Source organism: Giraffa tippelskirchi, chromosome 1 (genome assembly GCF_054371585.1).
Source record: "Giraffa tippelskirchi isolate mGirTip1 chromosome 1, T2T-mGirTip1v1.2.pri, whole genome shotgun sequence".
NCBI classification, from domain to species: Eukaryota; Metazoa; Chordata; class Mammalia; order Artiodactyla; family Giraffidae; genus Giraffa; species Giraffa tippelskirchi.
In genome coordinates this window covers 217,730,941-217,746,893 of record NC_137275.1, presented here as the reverse complement: position 1 = coordinate 217,746,893, position 15,953 = coordinate 217,730,941, and the positions used below count along the sequence as shown (strand labels likewise).

General features: G+C 54.5%; 1 protein-coding gene across 1 annotated transcript in view; it reads right to left on the bottom strand.

Moving 5' to 3' along the window:
• COL27A1 (collagen type XXVII alpha 1 chain) overlaps positions 1 to 15,953 on the bottom strand; it is a 148,385-nt gene that overhangs the window by 87,211 nt on the left and 45,221 nt on the right. Inside the window, exons 8-12 of the mRNA XM_081574904.1 lie at positions 14,437 to 14,481; positions 13,744 to 13,797; positions 13,269 to 13,313; positions 9,966 to 10,019; positions 9,040 to 9,084 (exon numbers count right to left, since the gene is read on the bottom strand). Coding sequence (XP_081431030.1) covers positions 9,040 to 9,084; positions 9,966 to 10,019; positions 13,269 to 13,313; positions 13,744 to 13,797; positions 14,437 to 14,481 — 243 coding nt within the window. The remainder of the gene's footprint in view (positions 1 to 9,039; positions 9,085 to 9,965; positions 10,020 to 13,268; positions 13,314 to 13,743; positions 13,798 to 14,436; positions 14,482 to 15,953) is intronic.

Below are 15,953 nucleotides of genomic sequence, written 5' to 3'. Positions count from 1 at the left end.
TCACCTTGGGCCCTCAGCGAACATCCTCCCCCTACTGGCCCCCAATAAAGAACTTCCCAAGGACCGGCTACTGTACAGAAGCCCATGGCCAGGGAGCTCCCTTCTCATGTTCTCTGAGTGTCAGAAAAGAGTACCCAGCTCCCTGGCATGTAACGGCCAGACCCCAAGCTGAGACTTCCTTGGTGGCTCAGTCAGTAAAGAATCCACCTACAATGCAGGAGACCCGAGTTTGATCTCTGGGTCAGGAAGATCCCCTGGAGAAGGAAATGGCAACCCACTCTAGTATTCTTGCCTGGAAACTCCATGGACAGAGGAGCCTGGTGGGCTACAGACCATGGAGTCGCATACGACTTAGCAATTGAACTACCCGCTATGCTGAGACCTGGTCCTGATGGAGTGGGGGGTCAGGAAGGTCTAGGCCTCCACCAGTCACTGACTTGCTGAGAGTTTTGAGTCATGCCTTCCCCCTGAGCGAGCCTCATTTTCCCCACTGGTCCAAGCAGGAGAGGCTTCTGCAGCATTTCCCAGCCCAGACCTTCTGTGATTTCTGTGTCGTGCTCTTTAAAAGCTGCCCTGTGGAATCATGATCCTCATTTTACAGATGAAGAAAGTGAGGCTCTGAAAGGACAGGTGTCAAGGTCACAGAGTCACTTGGATAGGGAATATGGGTACCACAGCCACAGGTGAGTTTCAGCAGCCAAGAGAAACCAGGCGGCCCGGCGCGGGCAAGTCTGGCCCTCTCGCCCCCGCCCTGACCCCTTCTTCGTGCTCTCTGGGGAGATAGGCAGCTGGAAAAACATCAGCTGTGGAGAAGCTTCTCAGAGCCGGGGGTGGGGGGACAACTCCATTCTACTTCAAAAGGAAAAGAAAGTCCCTGAGCTTGGAATTCAGGGAAACCTGTTCTCCTCTCCTTGAATTCAAATCACTGTTTTTCCAGGGAAATTTAATAAAAAACAAAGCACATGTTTCTCTGACCAAGAGGAAGCCTGAGCTGTTCAAACAGTAAAGATTCTTCACGGAGGATAATTTATTTCTGGTTTCTGAAGCCACCGGGGGAATCCAGAAAGGAGATTAAACTAAAAAGACCAAAGATAAAAACAAAACCCAAGCCAATTACAAAGTCTATACTGGCTGAGCAAAGAGACCTTGAAGCGTGTGTACATCTATGCCTTTGTCTTGCCCTGCCCAGAATACTATTCCTCTCAAATCCCTCCTCTGCCAGGAAACCCTAGTGGACCAGAAGGGAAGGTGTTGATATGGACCCTGTAGGAGGCGTGGCTTCATTCTGACACCCAAAGGAGGAAATGAGGAGACATTAAAGAGATCTGGGCCAAGCCAGTGACTTTGCGTGCAAAACTTTACATGCCTTTGACATTCGCCCTTGAGGGGAAGGTTATTGGTACCATTTAACAGATGGGGAAATTGAGGCTCAGAGAGAGAAATGTCACCTCACCAAAGACAAAAAGCAAGTCTGTGGCAGAACTGAGCCCTGGTCCCACCTCTCTGAGCTCTGCCATGTTTGTATGAGCTGAGTATGGGCACATCCTGGCATGCAGAAGCTGCTCGAATGTGTGCCTGACTGATTTTAGAGAGTGGTAAAGGTAGGCGTGTGCGTGTGTGTGTGTGTGTGTGTGTGTGTGTGTGTGTGTGTGTGCGCGCGCGCGTGCGCACATGAGCATGCCCCTTCAGATCAAGTTTTCATTGGGCTACATTTGACCCTATTTAAGATGTCTCTTCCCACATCTTTAGGGTCCCCCTGGCAAATTTCAATCCAGCCCCACTTGGGCATGCTATAAGGTAGAGAGCCCTCTCACCTCCTAGGTCAGGAGATATCAGCTGGGCGAGTAGTGGGAAGGGGAGGCTCCTGAAGGCATTTGAGCCACCACCTCTGACCTTGGAAGACGTGGCTGGGGGCTTGGCAAGACAGAAGGACAATCTCTCAGGCGACAAGATGAGATGCTGCCTAGCCAGACACCTGGCTGACTTCACGAGGCAGGGTTTGGGGAGTCCATGCTGTGCTCTCCAGATCCAGGGTCTGGAGATAGCCTGGAGACTTACCTGGCTTCACCCCCAGGTGGGCTGTGTGACTACAGGCAGACCCTCACTTGACCCACTGTCCTCTCAGGCTGGGGGTGTGCTCTCTGAGACCCCTTCAGCTTGGCCCATCCCTTAAATAAAGCCTGGAAGGGAGGAGCAGGAATGCCCCTGGACCCCAACTCCAACCCCACCACCTCAGGAAGACAAGACAGCGTGATAGCACTCCCCAGGCATCCATCCTGGCTGAGATGCCCAACATATTCACATGCAGAAGCCACCAGACAGGTTCAAACCCATGGGTCTGCAGTCAGGGCCACGCTAGGCTGGCTCAGGGACTCCTCTCAGATCCAGTGGTCAGGCCAGCTTCCCCCGTGAGGATTAGAACCAAAGCAACCAGATGCCAACCCTCCACCACCCATGGGCCTCTCTTGGTTTTCTCTGCTGTGCAATCGGGGTCCTGAGAGTTTAAGCCAACATGCTGGTTGGAGGGCAAGTCCCTGCCAGCACATGGAGGCAGCAGCCATGTGAGGGCACCTCTCTGAGGCTTAAGCCAAGACGAGACCATCAGAATCAATGGTCAAAAACCCAAAGAGAGGCACTTATGCGGACAAAATGCAGCCTGAGGAGAGCCAGTGGCTGATGATGGTGGGATGACAGCAATGACAGAAACAGCAAACTCTACCAGCCCCATGAGAGAGGGCCTATTATTGGCCCCATTTTCGATATGAGGAAACTGAGGTCCAAGGATATTAGGGAACTTGTCTGAAGTCACACATCTATGGAATAGCAGAACTGGGATCTGAACTCGGGAAGTCTGACTCCAGAGCCCATTCTTTTGGCTGTGAATGAACAGTGAGTACACAGAATGGGCGAGAGCAAGCCTGTGGCCTCTCAAGGGCTCATGAGAGCCCTATTCTAATATGTAAAAGGGAACAGCATCACTGAGGCTCAGGACTGGTTCTGGTTATCCGTTGTGCTCAGCGGCCTCAATACCCAGCCCCGAATCCACCTTTTCTCCCTTTCTTCAGAGCCAAGCAGATGACCTAGAAATCTAAGGTAATTAAGAACACAATAATCCAAAAAAGGGCTTCCTTGGTGGCTCAGATGGTAAAGAATCTGCCTGAAATGTGGGAGACCTTTTGATCCCTGGGTTGGGAAGATCCCCTGGAGGAGGGCATGGCAACCCACTCCAGTATTCTTGCCTGGAGAATCCCATGGACAGAGGAGCCTAGCCTACAGACCATGGGGTCACAAAGAGTCAAACACAACTGAGCAACTAAGCACAGCACAATCAGAAAAAAGATAGGGCTTTAAAAGAGCTGGAATTGGCATCCAGATCTGCAACTGGAATGATCATAGATGGTCTAAGATGGAAAGACCCTAGCTGTTCTTGACATTCAGTACCTCATTTGCCAGTGGGGAAACTGAAACCTCGCTAGCTTGCTGCACCCCTCCACTGCTGAGCAACACATCCCATTCCGACACTTGCCCAGGGCCCTGACGCTTGATCCAAGGGATCCCAGAGAGGTGGCGGTGGAGCTGAACACGCACCGCCACGTCCGCCCCGCTTGCTTCTCCCTGTCTGGCGGTGCCCGCCCGTGCACGGCGCACACTAACAGCCCGGCCAATGGTGGGACCTCCCTCCGCAGGCCCGCGCTCCCGGCTACAGCAAGCTGGCCCGAGGCCCAAGGAATGAGCTCGGCGCCCTGCCAGGCCCCAGCCCCGTGGTTTCTCCACTTCCCCAGGTCAGGCCCCCCTGGGGAACTGAATGCCTCGTACTTAGAGCAGAACAAGGCCCGGGAGGAGACAGAACCAGGATCCAGGGCGAGACTCCACATTCTCTCTTGGCTACAGCAATTCAGAGGAACAGATGCCCAAACAGGGACGGTCCTCATAACCGCATCTGTGGCAGGATGCCAGGGGCTGAGGAGGCCTTCGAGGTCCATCTTCTCCGCCCCCTCCCTCCAGCCAGTGTCTACACTGACGGCCTGCTCCAGAAGCTGAGGTGTCAGGGAGGGGATGCCTGCAGTCTCCAGGATCAGAAGTCTTGCTACATCTTGAAGACTCAGCTCTCTGGCTTGCGAGATGGTCAGTCCTGCCCCACCCACCTGACAACTCACCTGCCCAGCTTCCCCTGTGCTAAGGAAGAAGTGAGATGTTTGCAATCCAGCCTCTGGTAATATTAGGCCTTAGCCTCCTGTAAACTCTAAAATGCCATCACACGCTGGTTAGGTGCTAACAGTGGAATTCATAATAACCTCGAGGAAAAGCCTGCAGAAGAAACTTGGAGCCCTCTTTAACAGGGGTTACATTCTCTAAAGTCGAGAAACTCCTGCACAGGTTTGATCTGTATCCTTCCTAATACATTGACAACAGCCTGTATTCTTTGCCAGAAGATGCGTGCCCTCTGAGTGCTCCAACAGGGAAAGACTCCTTAGCACCCTTTTCTCACGACACTGAGCATGTCTTCACCCTACCTTCTGATATCCAGCTTGGAGGGAATCCACCCACAAGAAGTCACCTCGGGGAGGAAGGAGGAGGGAGGCAGGGAGAGTTCTCAGCAGGATTCCAGGGTTGCCAACAGCCCTGGGGACAGTTCCAGTTCCAGTTTTGGACCCTAGGGATCACACCCCCAGCTCACAGCATCACCAGCACTGAGAATCTTCATCTGTTTTGTCCTCAGTTTCTCCATTTGGAAACCACTTTGCTCCCTGCTGCCCTCAGGCTGAGAAAGAGCTTGAAGCCAAAACTGAACTATGCGAGAAGCCCTGTCCTGCCCCAGACAGGCATGTGGCCTTGGACGAGTCCCAACTGTCCCTAAGCCACACACGGAGGGAACTGGAGCCAAGGCTGGACCTTTCCAGCTCTAAGCTTTAGGGTCTGCCCGCTTGACTCGCTACACAAGACCAGCCCTGGCAGGTCTGGCCAGAAGCCACGAGAGAAGCTGTGAGCAGGGGCCGTTCTTGCCAGGCATTCCAGTGGGCTCGACAGTGAAGCCACAGAGCGCAGGACAAGAGGATTCACTGTGGCATCTCCCTAGGCCCCATGAGAGACTGCGAGGCATGGCTCTGTCCCCAGCTGTGTCACTGCATCTTGTCTCCAACAGGCCAGGAGAAACCTCTTCAACTCCAGCCAAGCTTGTGACATCTCATATCTGGACCCCTCCTTGGGAAACAACAACACATTTCTCTTTCTAGCAGGCGATGTAAGATGAGAGATGCGGAGTAAGCTTTCCTTTGGAGGGTGAAGATGGGAGCACAGAGAGGAGAGGGGTGATGTGGAGAGCACCCTGCCTGAGCATGCAAGGGTCCTGGGTTCAAGTCCTGATTCTGCCACCAATGTGCTGTGTGACCTTGGGCAAGTTTAGTGGCCTCTCTGAGCTATGTCTACTTATGCGTCTGACCAAGAGGCGGGGCCAGGTCATCACTAGGGTTCCTGCAGCTCTGATGTGCTCTGACCTCTGCTGTGTTTCACAGCTCCCATCTGCAGAAGACTCCCACACAGCCTTCTGATGCTGAGCAGACCATATGCATGGGCCTGAGGTTTTGCTTGCTGGAAAAGAAACGGACCATAGCAAAATCATCGCCAGCCCTGCCAGAAATGAGGCCAGCTGCGATCTGGCATGAAGGGATTCAGCTCATTCTCCTGACATTTCCTCTTGGTAATATGTGCCTAGAAATCGTCTGGCCCAAAGTTTTTGACCAGAGGAAAACCCATTCACAGAAGGAGCCCTCAGCCCCCATCAGGCAGATCAGGGGCTTAGGAGCACGTAAAAGGGGGATGGCCCTAAAGACCGGGTGAGGAGTGTGTGGACCAAGGGCGCAACAGATTGGGAGGCCAGGCAAAGGCACATACAAACCCGAGGGACTCAAGGATAGAAAGTCTATTCCATACATATTAAATCATTCTGACACAGACCCTGCCCACGTGCTGGCCAAGGTGATTGGACTAGAGTCAAGCAGACTTTCACGGCCCTCAGGGGTATTGCGTGGCCATAGGGCTCCTTGGCGGAATGGGGGTGGTTCCTCGCACCCACGCCTGACACCCCAGTGCCAGGGAACACCCATTATGGAGGGCAGGGTGGAATCTTAGGGAGTTAAAGACACAAGGACGTGGAGTGAAGAGACAGAAATGAGTTGTCTGTTACAGGGGTTGAAGTGTGGCAAGGCCTCAGAGGGTCTCTGGGTACATGGCTTTGAAGACGCGGTTTCCTTGCCTAGAAGATAGATAATCAATCTTACCTCGGTGAATCAGTATGAGAACCACATGCAGTGGTTCAAATGCCACGCAGGTAACAGGGCCTCTGGGAATGCATGCTTGGTCGTGTAGTTGTATCCGACTCTTTGCGACCCCATAGACTGTAGCTCACCAGGCTCCTCTCTATCCATGGAATTTTCCAGGCAAGAATACTGGAGTGGGTTGCCATTTCCAATTCCAGTGGATCTCCCGACCCAGGGATTGAACCCACGTCTCCTGCGTCTTCTGCCTTAGCGGGTGATTTCTTTACCACTATGCCACCTTGGAATCCCCAAAGGGCCTCAGTAATTGTTGCTTTTCTACGGTTCCGGGGGTGGGGAGGGGTCTGTTTTGGCTAGTACTGTCCCTAGCACTACATTCTGGGGCAAGAGGTAAAAGCTCTGGCTGCTGCATTCTAACCCAGCTCTGACTCTTAGAAGCACAAGGCCTTGCCCAAACCATTCACTCCTTGAGCCCTGATCTCCTCATCCAGCAAATGGCAATGCCTGGTCCTCTGTGGGGCTCCCAGGGTGGAGTCTTAGCAAACCCCCCATGGGTAGCACTGGAGGCAGTCTTGGTTGATGAAACAGGGCTGCACTGAGACATTCTACCTGAATCAACTGCTCCCACTCTGTGACTGAAATTTTGGGAAAACAGACCCAGAGGGGTAAAGCCATTGGCTTAAATTCACACAGCCCAGAGGAATCCTCAGTCACCCACAAAACCACAAATAGGAACAATGACTGCTACTATCTATTGAGTTTTTACTATGTGACAAGCACAATGACCCCATGAGCTAGAAGCTATTATCCCCATTTTTCATATGAGAAAACTGCAGTTCAGACCCAGTAGTACTCCTGCCCCAGGGCCTTTGCACCTGCTATTCCCTCAACCTGGAATGCTCTTCCCTCAGCCTGGAATGCTCCTCCCCACAGCAGCCACAAAATAAAAAGATGCTCGCTCCATGGAAGAAAAGCTATGACAAAGCTAGGCAGTGTATTAAAAAGCAGAGACATTACTCTGCCAAAAAGGTCTGTCCAGTCAAGGCTATGGTTTTTCCAGTAGTCATGTATGCACATGAGAGTTGGACTATAAAGAAAGCTGAGTGCCGAAAAATTGATGCTTTTAAACTGTGGTGTTGAGGAAGGCTCTTGAGAGCCCCCTGCACTGCAAGGAGATCCAACCAGTCAATCCTAAAGGAAATCAACCCTGAATATTCTCTGGAAGGACTGATGCTGAAGCTGAAGGTCCAATACTTGGCTACCTGATGGGAAGGGCCAACTTGTTGGAAAAGACTCTGATGCTGGGAAAGATTGAAGGCAGAAGGAGAAGGGGACGACAGAGGATGAGATGGGTGGATGGCAATACCAACTCAATGGACATGAGTTTGAGCAAACTCAGGGAGATGGTGAAGGACAGGAAAGCCTGATGTGCTGCAGTCCATGGGGTCGCAAAGAGTTCAAAAGGACTGAGTGACTGAACAACAACAATTAGCCCTCAGGCACAAAGGAACTATCAGACACAGACTGTTCTAGGTCTGAGGGTGAGGTACCCCTTCTGTCAGTTCCATGAGGTCAGGACCTGGATGTCGCTTTTCTCTGAGCCCCGCCCCCCAACTTGGCCCCCAGAGGGCCCAGGCCCCTATACTACAACAGGTAAGGCATCATGAACACGCATGTCAACCCCAGAATCACAGTCAACCCCCCTTCTGGCCACCCTTGAGTGTTCCTGGCTCCCTCGCAGCTGCCTCTCACCTTCTAACCTCCCCCACTATCCCTTCTCCATCAACCACAAACAAAGGGAGGCCCAGACCCAGAGCTGAAGATGATTCCAAGCCCAGGAGTTAACCTGTGGGGCAGCAGCAGAGAACCTTAAACCACCAGCAGGGGCCGGGCCTGAAAGAAAGATGCTTCAGTTACAATCCTGGGTCTCCTTTGACCTGACAACGGGACCCTGGACGTATCACCCTGCCTCTCAGAGCCTCAGTTTCCCCTTGTGATAAATGGGATCATTGGAATGAATGACTTTCCCCCAAGTGAAGATTCTAGGAATCCACTTCCACAGCATTATTGCCAACTAGTGAACTTGAGCCAACACTGAGATCAGAGGCCCTGGACAAGAACCGAGTTAGAATCCTGGCTCCGTTGTAAAACTGTGGGCAAGTTACTTGAGCTCTCTGGACCTTGGCTTTTTCTTCCTGCCCCACAGATGCTCAAACAAAGGGAGAAATAATTTCCTTCTACAACGGACAATCACGGTCAGAGTTGGTGAGCTGGGGTTCCTGCTGAGCCCGTCTTGTGGTCACGTCTCCGGTGGGCCTGCCCAACACCCCAGGGCCCTCTGGCCTTCGTGTGCAGGAGTAAAACGGATGACACCAGGACAACACAGAGACTGAGTGTTCTCAGACACAGGAGCACAGATACCCGGTCTAGACAAAGTCCTCCAGCATGGACACTCATGACCCAGACAAAAGAAGGCCCCCCCAGCACAGAACCGCCTTGCAGGACAATTGCTGGACGCACTGAGAAGCTCCATCCCAGAAGGGCCCAGAGTCCTCAGGAGCCCCCAGCCCCAGCCATGCAGCAGCCACTCAGTGTTCTGGCAGGGACACGAGCCCAGACAGCCCCCCATGCCTGCCCACACATTCAAAGCAGAGGAGCAGAGAGAAGTGAAGAATGCCCAGGCCATGGGTGGACGGGGCCACATGGCCAGTGGGAGGTCAGGTTCACCCATAGAATCTGCGTAATAGACACGGAAAATCTTTACCGGCCTACCCATCTTGCCCCTCTTGCCAGGAACGCCAGGCAGACCCTGTAGAAGGAAACAGGGAGGAGATCAGAACAGGATTCCAGCAGGAGACTAACGGTGTTGTTCCAAACCAGCCCCTCTTCCACCCACAAGAGGAAGTCACAGTAGGCCTGGCATCCAGTCCACAAACACAACAGGCACCAGTGATGTGCACGTCAGATGGATGGTCCTTAAATGCAGGTCCTCAGAATGGGGGCCTGCAAGGACCTGAGCTGGGGAGATTCCTGAGGAATGCTCCCAGTACCCTGGTATTCAGTGGATACTCAATAAATGCTCCCACTGTTTCCCTGCAATTCTCTTTCCCCAGCTTATGGATGAGATTACAGTTGAGTCCCCAAATGTGGGCTCAGGTGGAGAGGGGACAGAGGTGGTCCAGAGGCAAGTGAGGCACACCACCTCTGTCCTGGGAACACCAGCAGCCCCGGACACACATACACAAATGAACGTGGTATGTTCAGGAAAGCTTTACATAACTCCTGCCTGGTGGGATCTGGTCCATGGGCCATATCGATCAGAAATTCGAAATAAGCCCACTTCTCATTTGCTGAAAGCCCTTCAGGAGTTCCTCGTGCTCTCGGAACAGTACCTTTCCTGACCTTGGTTCCTGGGGGCCGTACAGCTGTGCCCAGGTGCCCTCTCCAGCCCATCTCCCATTCCCATTCCTGCCTTACAGTCAGAGCTTTGTGCTGTTAAACTCGCCAAGTAAGCTTCTGTCCCTGACCTTGCACATGCTGTTCTCTGTGTCTGGAAGGTATCTGCCTCGATTTCACCCCTTCACTCCTGTTCAACTCTGGGGCACCTCCTCCAGGAGGGATTCTAGAACTTTTCCGGCCTGTGGCAGAGGGAGTGGGTGGGTGACAGATAAACAGAGAAGGCATACTCACTCGCTCTCCATCGGACCCTGGCAGGCCGAAGAGCCCCGGGAGTCCAATGTAGCCCTAGGAAAAGAGCAGGGGGGAGGTCAGAAGGGCTGGCTGGTGGGGTGTGGCTTGCCCGGCCCGGCCCAGCCCGGCCCAGCCCCCTCTAGCTGCGCTCTGGTGCCTGACTCCTCTTCCTCGCTGGCAGCGGCGGCTCCAGTGGTTCCACGATGACATAGGCCTTGAGGCAAGTGTATATGCCCATGGACTGCATGGTGCTGGCTTCCACGATGTAGTCCAAAGGCACATACCCTCACGCCAGGGAAGGGCGCGGGCGCTCGCAGGGGAAGGCCCGCCCCATGCCGGGGGCTCCTGGACCTGCCGGAAGGAAGCTCTACGCCGGGTTAGATGCTGGGGTGGCACCAAGCCCTACCCACCCTCCCAGGGAGGCTGGCAGGCACTCGCGGCTCCCTCCTTCTAGGCCTCCAAGGCTGTGCACATGGGGCTCGCATCACCCTGGACCGCCTGAGGGGGACCGGCAGTGACAGCCGCTACCACCCTGGCATGTTGGCATCCTGCCAAGCACGGGTGCCACTGCGTTCAGCCCTCCGAAGGACCCTGCAGATGGCCCAGCCTCCTCCTCACTGAACAAAGAAGACCCAGGCTCTGGAGCGGAGGCAGCACAGTGAGTCGGGGTGGAGTCCGGATCGTCTGCCCTCCAGTCTCTCTCCATGCCATGCCCTCCTCCAGGCATGCCCTTCCCACCTCCACGACTGCAGAACCAATGCTTTCAAGCCCAGCTCAGAGGCGCTCTCCTCTAGCTAGCATCCCTAATGCCCCCAACCAGAAGCAACCTCCTCCCCTCTCCTCAGCCCATTTATACCCCCTGCATGCGTGCTAAGCTGCTTCGGAGTTGTGTCTGACTCTTTGCGACCCCATGGACCATAGGCCCCCAGGCTCCTCTGTCCATGGGATTCTCCAGGCAAGAATCCTGGAGTGGGTTGCCATTTCCTCCTTCAGGAAATCTTCCCGACCCAGGGACTGAACCGGCATCTCTTGTGACTCCTGCATTGCAGGTGGATTCTTAACCGCTGAGCCACCAAGGAGGCCCTTATTTGTACCCCACTTAATAGATTTACCACTTTCTCTTCTGTATCTTCATTATCTGTGTCCACGTTGCATGGCCTCATTAGCCCGGGAACTTCTCCAGAGCAGGGACCTAGCCCAGGGTTCCTATCACTATCTGTACTTTCTAGATATTTGTGAAATGACCTCACTGATTGAATGGACATGAGTTTGAGCAAACTCAGGGAGATGGTGAAGGACATGGAAGCCTGGCGTGCTACAGTCCATGGGGTCGCAGAGTCAGACACGACTGGGTGACGGAACAACAACATAAGCTAACATTTACTGAGCACAAAGTATGTGCCAGACCCACTTCTCCGTGCTCTGCAGGCATTTAAGGCTTCTACTGTGCCTTCTCCACAGCCTCAGGAGGTAGGAATTATTAGTCAGCCTCCTATAGAGGTGAGATCATTTAGGCCCAGAGAGGCTAAGTGACTTGCTCAGGGTCACACAGCTGGAACATAGCAGAATGTGGTATTTGAATTGAGGTCATCTGACTCCCAGGGCCAGGGCCCCCCTAACCACTTTGCTACACTGCCTCCCATAAACAAGTAACCAGTGCAGGCTCACAACCATTTCTCCATCCCTAGAAGAGGTCACGGGGCCCCCTTCTCAGCATCATCTTAACCAATGATGTTTACTGATCCTTCCTAGCAGTGCTTATAGCCCAGATTTGCAGTGATGGGCTCAGAGAGGTCCAGAGGTGGAGGCTCAAACTCCCACAGCTGGTTAATGGCAGAGTAGGTCTCAAAACCAGATGTCCTGACCCCAAGTCTGTGCTCTGCTTACTTCATAAACATAAGGTCGGTGATGACAGGATTGGGAGGGTAGCCTGAGTGGCCCTGGCTCACCCAGGCTGCTCAGGGCCCCATGACCCTGAAAAGGGGTGTGCCAGGGTCAGACCAGCAATCCCCCCACATGTGACCTCTAGATGCCACAGCATGGCAAACGGCAAGCAGCCCCAGATGTCATTAGCCTGCCTCGCTCCTCCGGTCCTCCTGGTAGATCAGAGACCAGGAAGCCCTTCTCCCTCCGTTCAGGAGGCCCCTCTGGGGCCAGAGCTTGTGGGAACAGTTGGATAAAGGGAAGGAGGGGGTGGCCCAGCTCCTAGGACAGGAGCCTCCTCAGCCCCTGTCTATCACTGCCCCATCCCCATCACCATCATCATCATGGTGACTGACATCATCAACACGTCCCGGGGAACTTTCCCACCTCCCAGTCGCTCTCCTAACATCCGCCTGTCAGGTCCAGGGATTTGGGCTGAGACTGCAGCCATAAATAGCTTTGGCTCAGGCTTGAAGGACACGTCATACCTGACCTGACCTGGCCTGACTGAGGACTGTGTGACCCACTTGCTGAGCATTCTTTAAGAGTCAGGCAGTCCAGTCCTCCAAATACCTGGATCCTCAATCCCAGCCCCACCTTAGGCAAGCTGTGGGAACTGGGGCCCCACCATGAGCCCAGTTTCCTTGTATATAGAAAACAGAATTCCACTAGATTGCTTCTCAGTCTTCTAAACTCCATTTTACCCCCTTTCAATTCACCCAGAACCTTCTCCATTGCCCCACAACCCACCTGGGATCCCCCTCAGCAGTATTTGCCTCCAAATTCCTAGCATCCCCCTAACCATGCCAGGGTTAGGAATGGACATCCCTCCCACTGGTAAGATGGGCAAACAGCCTGCTGGCTACTCAGGATTTGTTTCAGGGGCCTTGAAGGAGGGGCATAGGAGATGCTCCATCAGCCTCCAGGCCTGGACAACATTCACCCACTGGGGCAGCACTGCCCTCCCTAAAGGGTAATACCCCAGCCCTCAGCTAGGTGCAGGAGTGAGGCCTCAGAGGATTCCAGGGACAAAGTGGCCCCAGCTTTGGCTCCCCACTGATTGGACTTACTGGGGGACATAGCAAGCAAATGTGTGATTATAGCAGCTGGACTGCGGCTGAGCCCCCAGCAGACCTGTGCTGCCCAGCTGCTTGGCCATGGGCGCCAAGCTGGCTCCAGGGTTCCCCACCATGTAGCCATCCTGTTGCCCCTCTGCTCTCGGGAGCACTCAGGCTGGAGGACCAAGGCCCCAGCTCCCCCAGAAGACCCTGGGTGGATACTGCAGGCTTTACAGCCCCAATCGCCCACCAGGCCCACTGGAGGGACAGGAAATGCCCACCCGGGGCCCCAGGCAGGTGCCACTTGCCAAGTCGCACTTACTCGGCTGCCTTTGGGCCCAGGGTCTCCTACAGGTCCAGGAAGCCCCTGAAACACAAAAGACGGAAGGGCAAGGACATATGGAGACGTTCTAGCTGCTGCCAACAACCCAGGCCAAGTCCTGTCTCCTTTGGCTTCAGCTGTCCCTCTGTATGATAGGAGTGGGGTTACACTCCTAGTCTTCAAACTGAGCCCCCAGCTACCCCAGGGCTCCAAGGAGGTGGCTGGGAAGAGCTTCTGGAGCCACGATCCCACACCCCAGAACTACTCTTTCTTCTCTTTCCTCCTGAGCATCCTTGCCCTGCTGCCTTCAGAGAAGGGTCCTCAGCACAGTCCCCTGAACAGCCCTTTCCTTCAGGGCCCACCTGGCAGGTGTAGCTCCTGGGGCCCTAGCCCACCGCCTCCCTCTGCCTGGGGGCACCCGTGGCCAGCTCCACACCACCACGGCCACAGAGCTTCCAGAAGCCATATACTGCACCTGCCTGCCAGGGTAACCTTTGGCCCCTGGGCTACCCTCGGGTCCCGGCTGCCCCTGCAAAGGAACAAGAGAAACATAAGGAAAGGGGAGACCCTGCCCAGCTCCAGGTCTGGGGAGCGGTGGGGGACCGGGGCTTACAATGGACAAAGAGAAGGGCAGGAATGTGAGACGAAAGGGGAGGAAGGGGAGGCCATCGGCCTGCTGGGCGGCCCTGCTAGCCCACCCTCTCCCCCCAGCCCATCCTTTGGAGAAACCGGTCCGACCAGCTCGGAGGGACAAAACCCCCTGTCCTGCAGCCCAGGAATAAAGCACTGAGGGGGCCTGGCTGGGCTCTCCCACGCTGGCAGCGGCTGATGTTTGACTTGGGCCAGGGCAGCCAAAATTCCTGCAAACCCCGTGGCGGCGTGTATAATATCCCCTAACATCGCCCGGAACAGGCCAGCTATTCATGGCGCTAACCGGAGTCCAGCGGCTCATGCCAGCACTGGGCCGGCATGGACTCCAGCCCTTTCAGGCAGATGCGGCTGGGGGAGAGGTGGGGTTGGGTGGGGGCTCCAGCGGGATGGGAGGCAGAGCCTCCTGGCTCTGGAGCTTACTCGTGGAACCGGGCAGGGTGGGGTGGAAGCCAAGGACAGGCAGGGGGGCTGGAGCAAGGGAGGATGAGGAGGGCGGGGCTGAGGCTGCAGCCCTCACCTGTTCTCCGGGGTGCCCCGTCGGTCCAGGATAACCCTTTTGTCCCTGCGGAAGGAAAGAAACCACTTGAGCCTAGGAAGACACGTCTGGGTCCGGGGATCGCAGAGGCCGGGCCTCCCGGCCTGCCTTTGCAGCACTGCAGGCACTACGGCAGGGACGTATGCCAGTTCGTGTTTGAGAACTGCTCTCTGAGTGGAGATATGTACATCAGGCATCCTGCAGTTTCCTCTCCATCACCAATGGTTCTTAGACCAGAAGACAGCAGGGATTGATCAATCCTTGGGCAGGGCTTGTGAGCTGAATTAGGATACAGCAACTGGGAGAGACTGATGCTGTTATCACCACCCTTCTTTCCAAACCCAGAGAGAAGGTAAGCACATCCGAAGCAGAGTTGAAGGGATGTCTGAGTGATGGGTGGACTGATGAGGACCTTAGAGCCTGGGCTCTGCTCACCCACCATACAATGCTGGGATCTTTCTGTTACTTTCTCATTAATCCCCTATCAGAGAAGATCTCACACCTATTGACTGATTGTGTGACCCCTAAATAGCTGCCCTCCTTCTTCCCAGTGATTCCAGCTACTATTCCAGGGGATAGAGGCCACTAGATGGACTGAGAAAGACTCTGGTGACATTTCAGTACCAACCATGTGTCCTGTCCCCATGGGCTAATTCCTATGGTCCAAGGCCAGGTCTCCAGGTCAAGAGAATCAAAATGAGTGTGTGCCTTCAGGTGGCACTGGGGACAGCCACTTGGACCATTTCATGAGTGTAAGGAGCTCTTTGCAGGGAAACCCCAGACTTCAAGCTTCTCTCAGCTTAGGGTTGTTATGAAATAAGATGGAGCGGAGGCTTCCGTTTCAGACAGTGTGGTGGAGATGGGGTGATCGCCATTAGATCCCCCTCACAAGGTGCCCTGTGTTGGGTCCAGACCGTCTGTGACTTACTGTGCAACCCTGGAGGGATTACTGCCCTTCTCTGGATGTCAAACAAGGGAGTTAGAACTCCGAGTACCCTTCAGTTCTGGTGTCCTGGAACTCAGGAGTTCTAGGGCTCCCCGAGCGTGTTAGTCGCTCAGTCATGTCTGACTTGTTGCAACCCCATGGACTGTAGCCCACCAGGCTCCTCTGTCCATGGATTTCTCCAGGCAAGAATACTGGAGAAGAGATCCCCCTTCTCCAGGGGATCTTCCAGACCCAGGGATTGAACCCGGGTCTCCTGCACTGCAGGTAGAAGCCCTAAGGCTCCCCCAGGCTGGTGATAAATGAGACTCTAGACTACACACACACACACACACACACGATGCCTGTGAACCCCCTCTACCCACTGTTGTTTCTCTCATCTCCATCCTACAGAAAACTGAGTCTCAATGAATGGAAGTCACTTGTCCAGAATCCCACTACTAAGGAGCAGCGGCTCAAACTCACCACTGGGTCCTTCTGACACTGGAGGCCACATGGAGAGCCTTGCAGCCCCCCTGGGCATGTACAGTTCATGCACATCCACAAACACCCACAG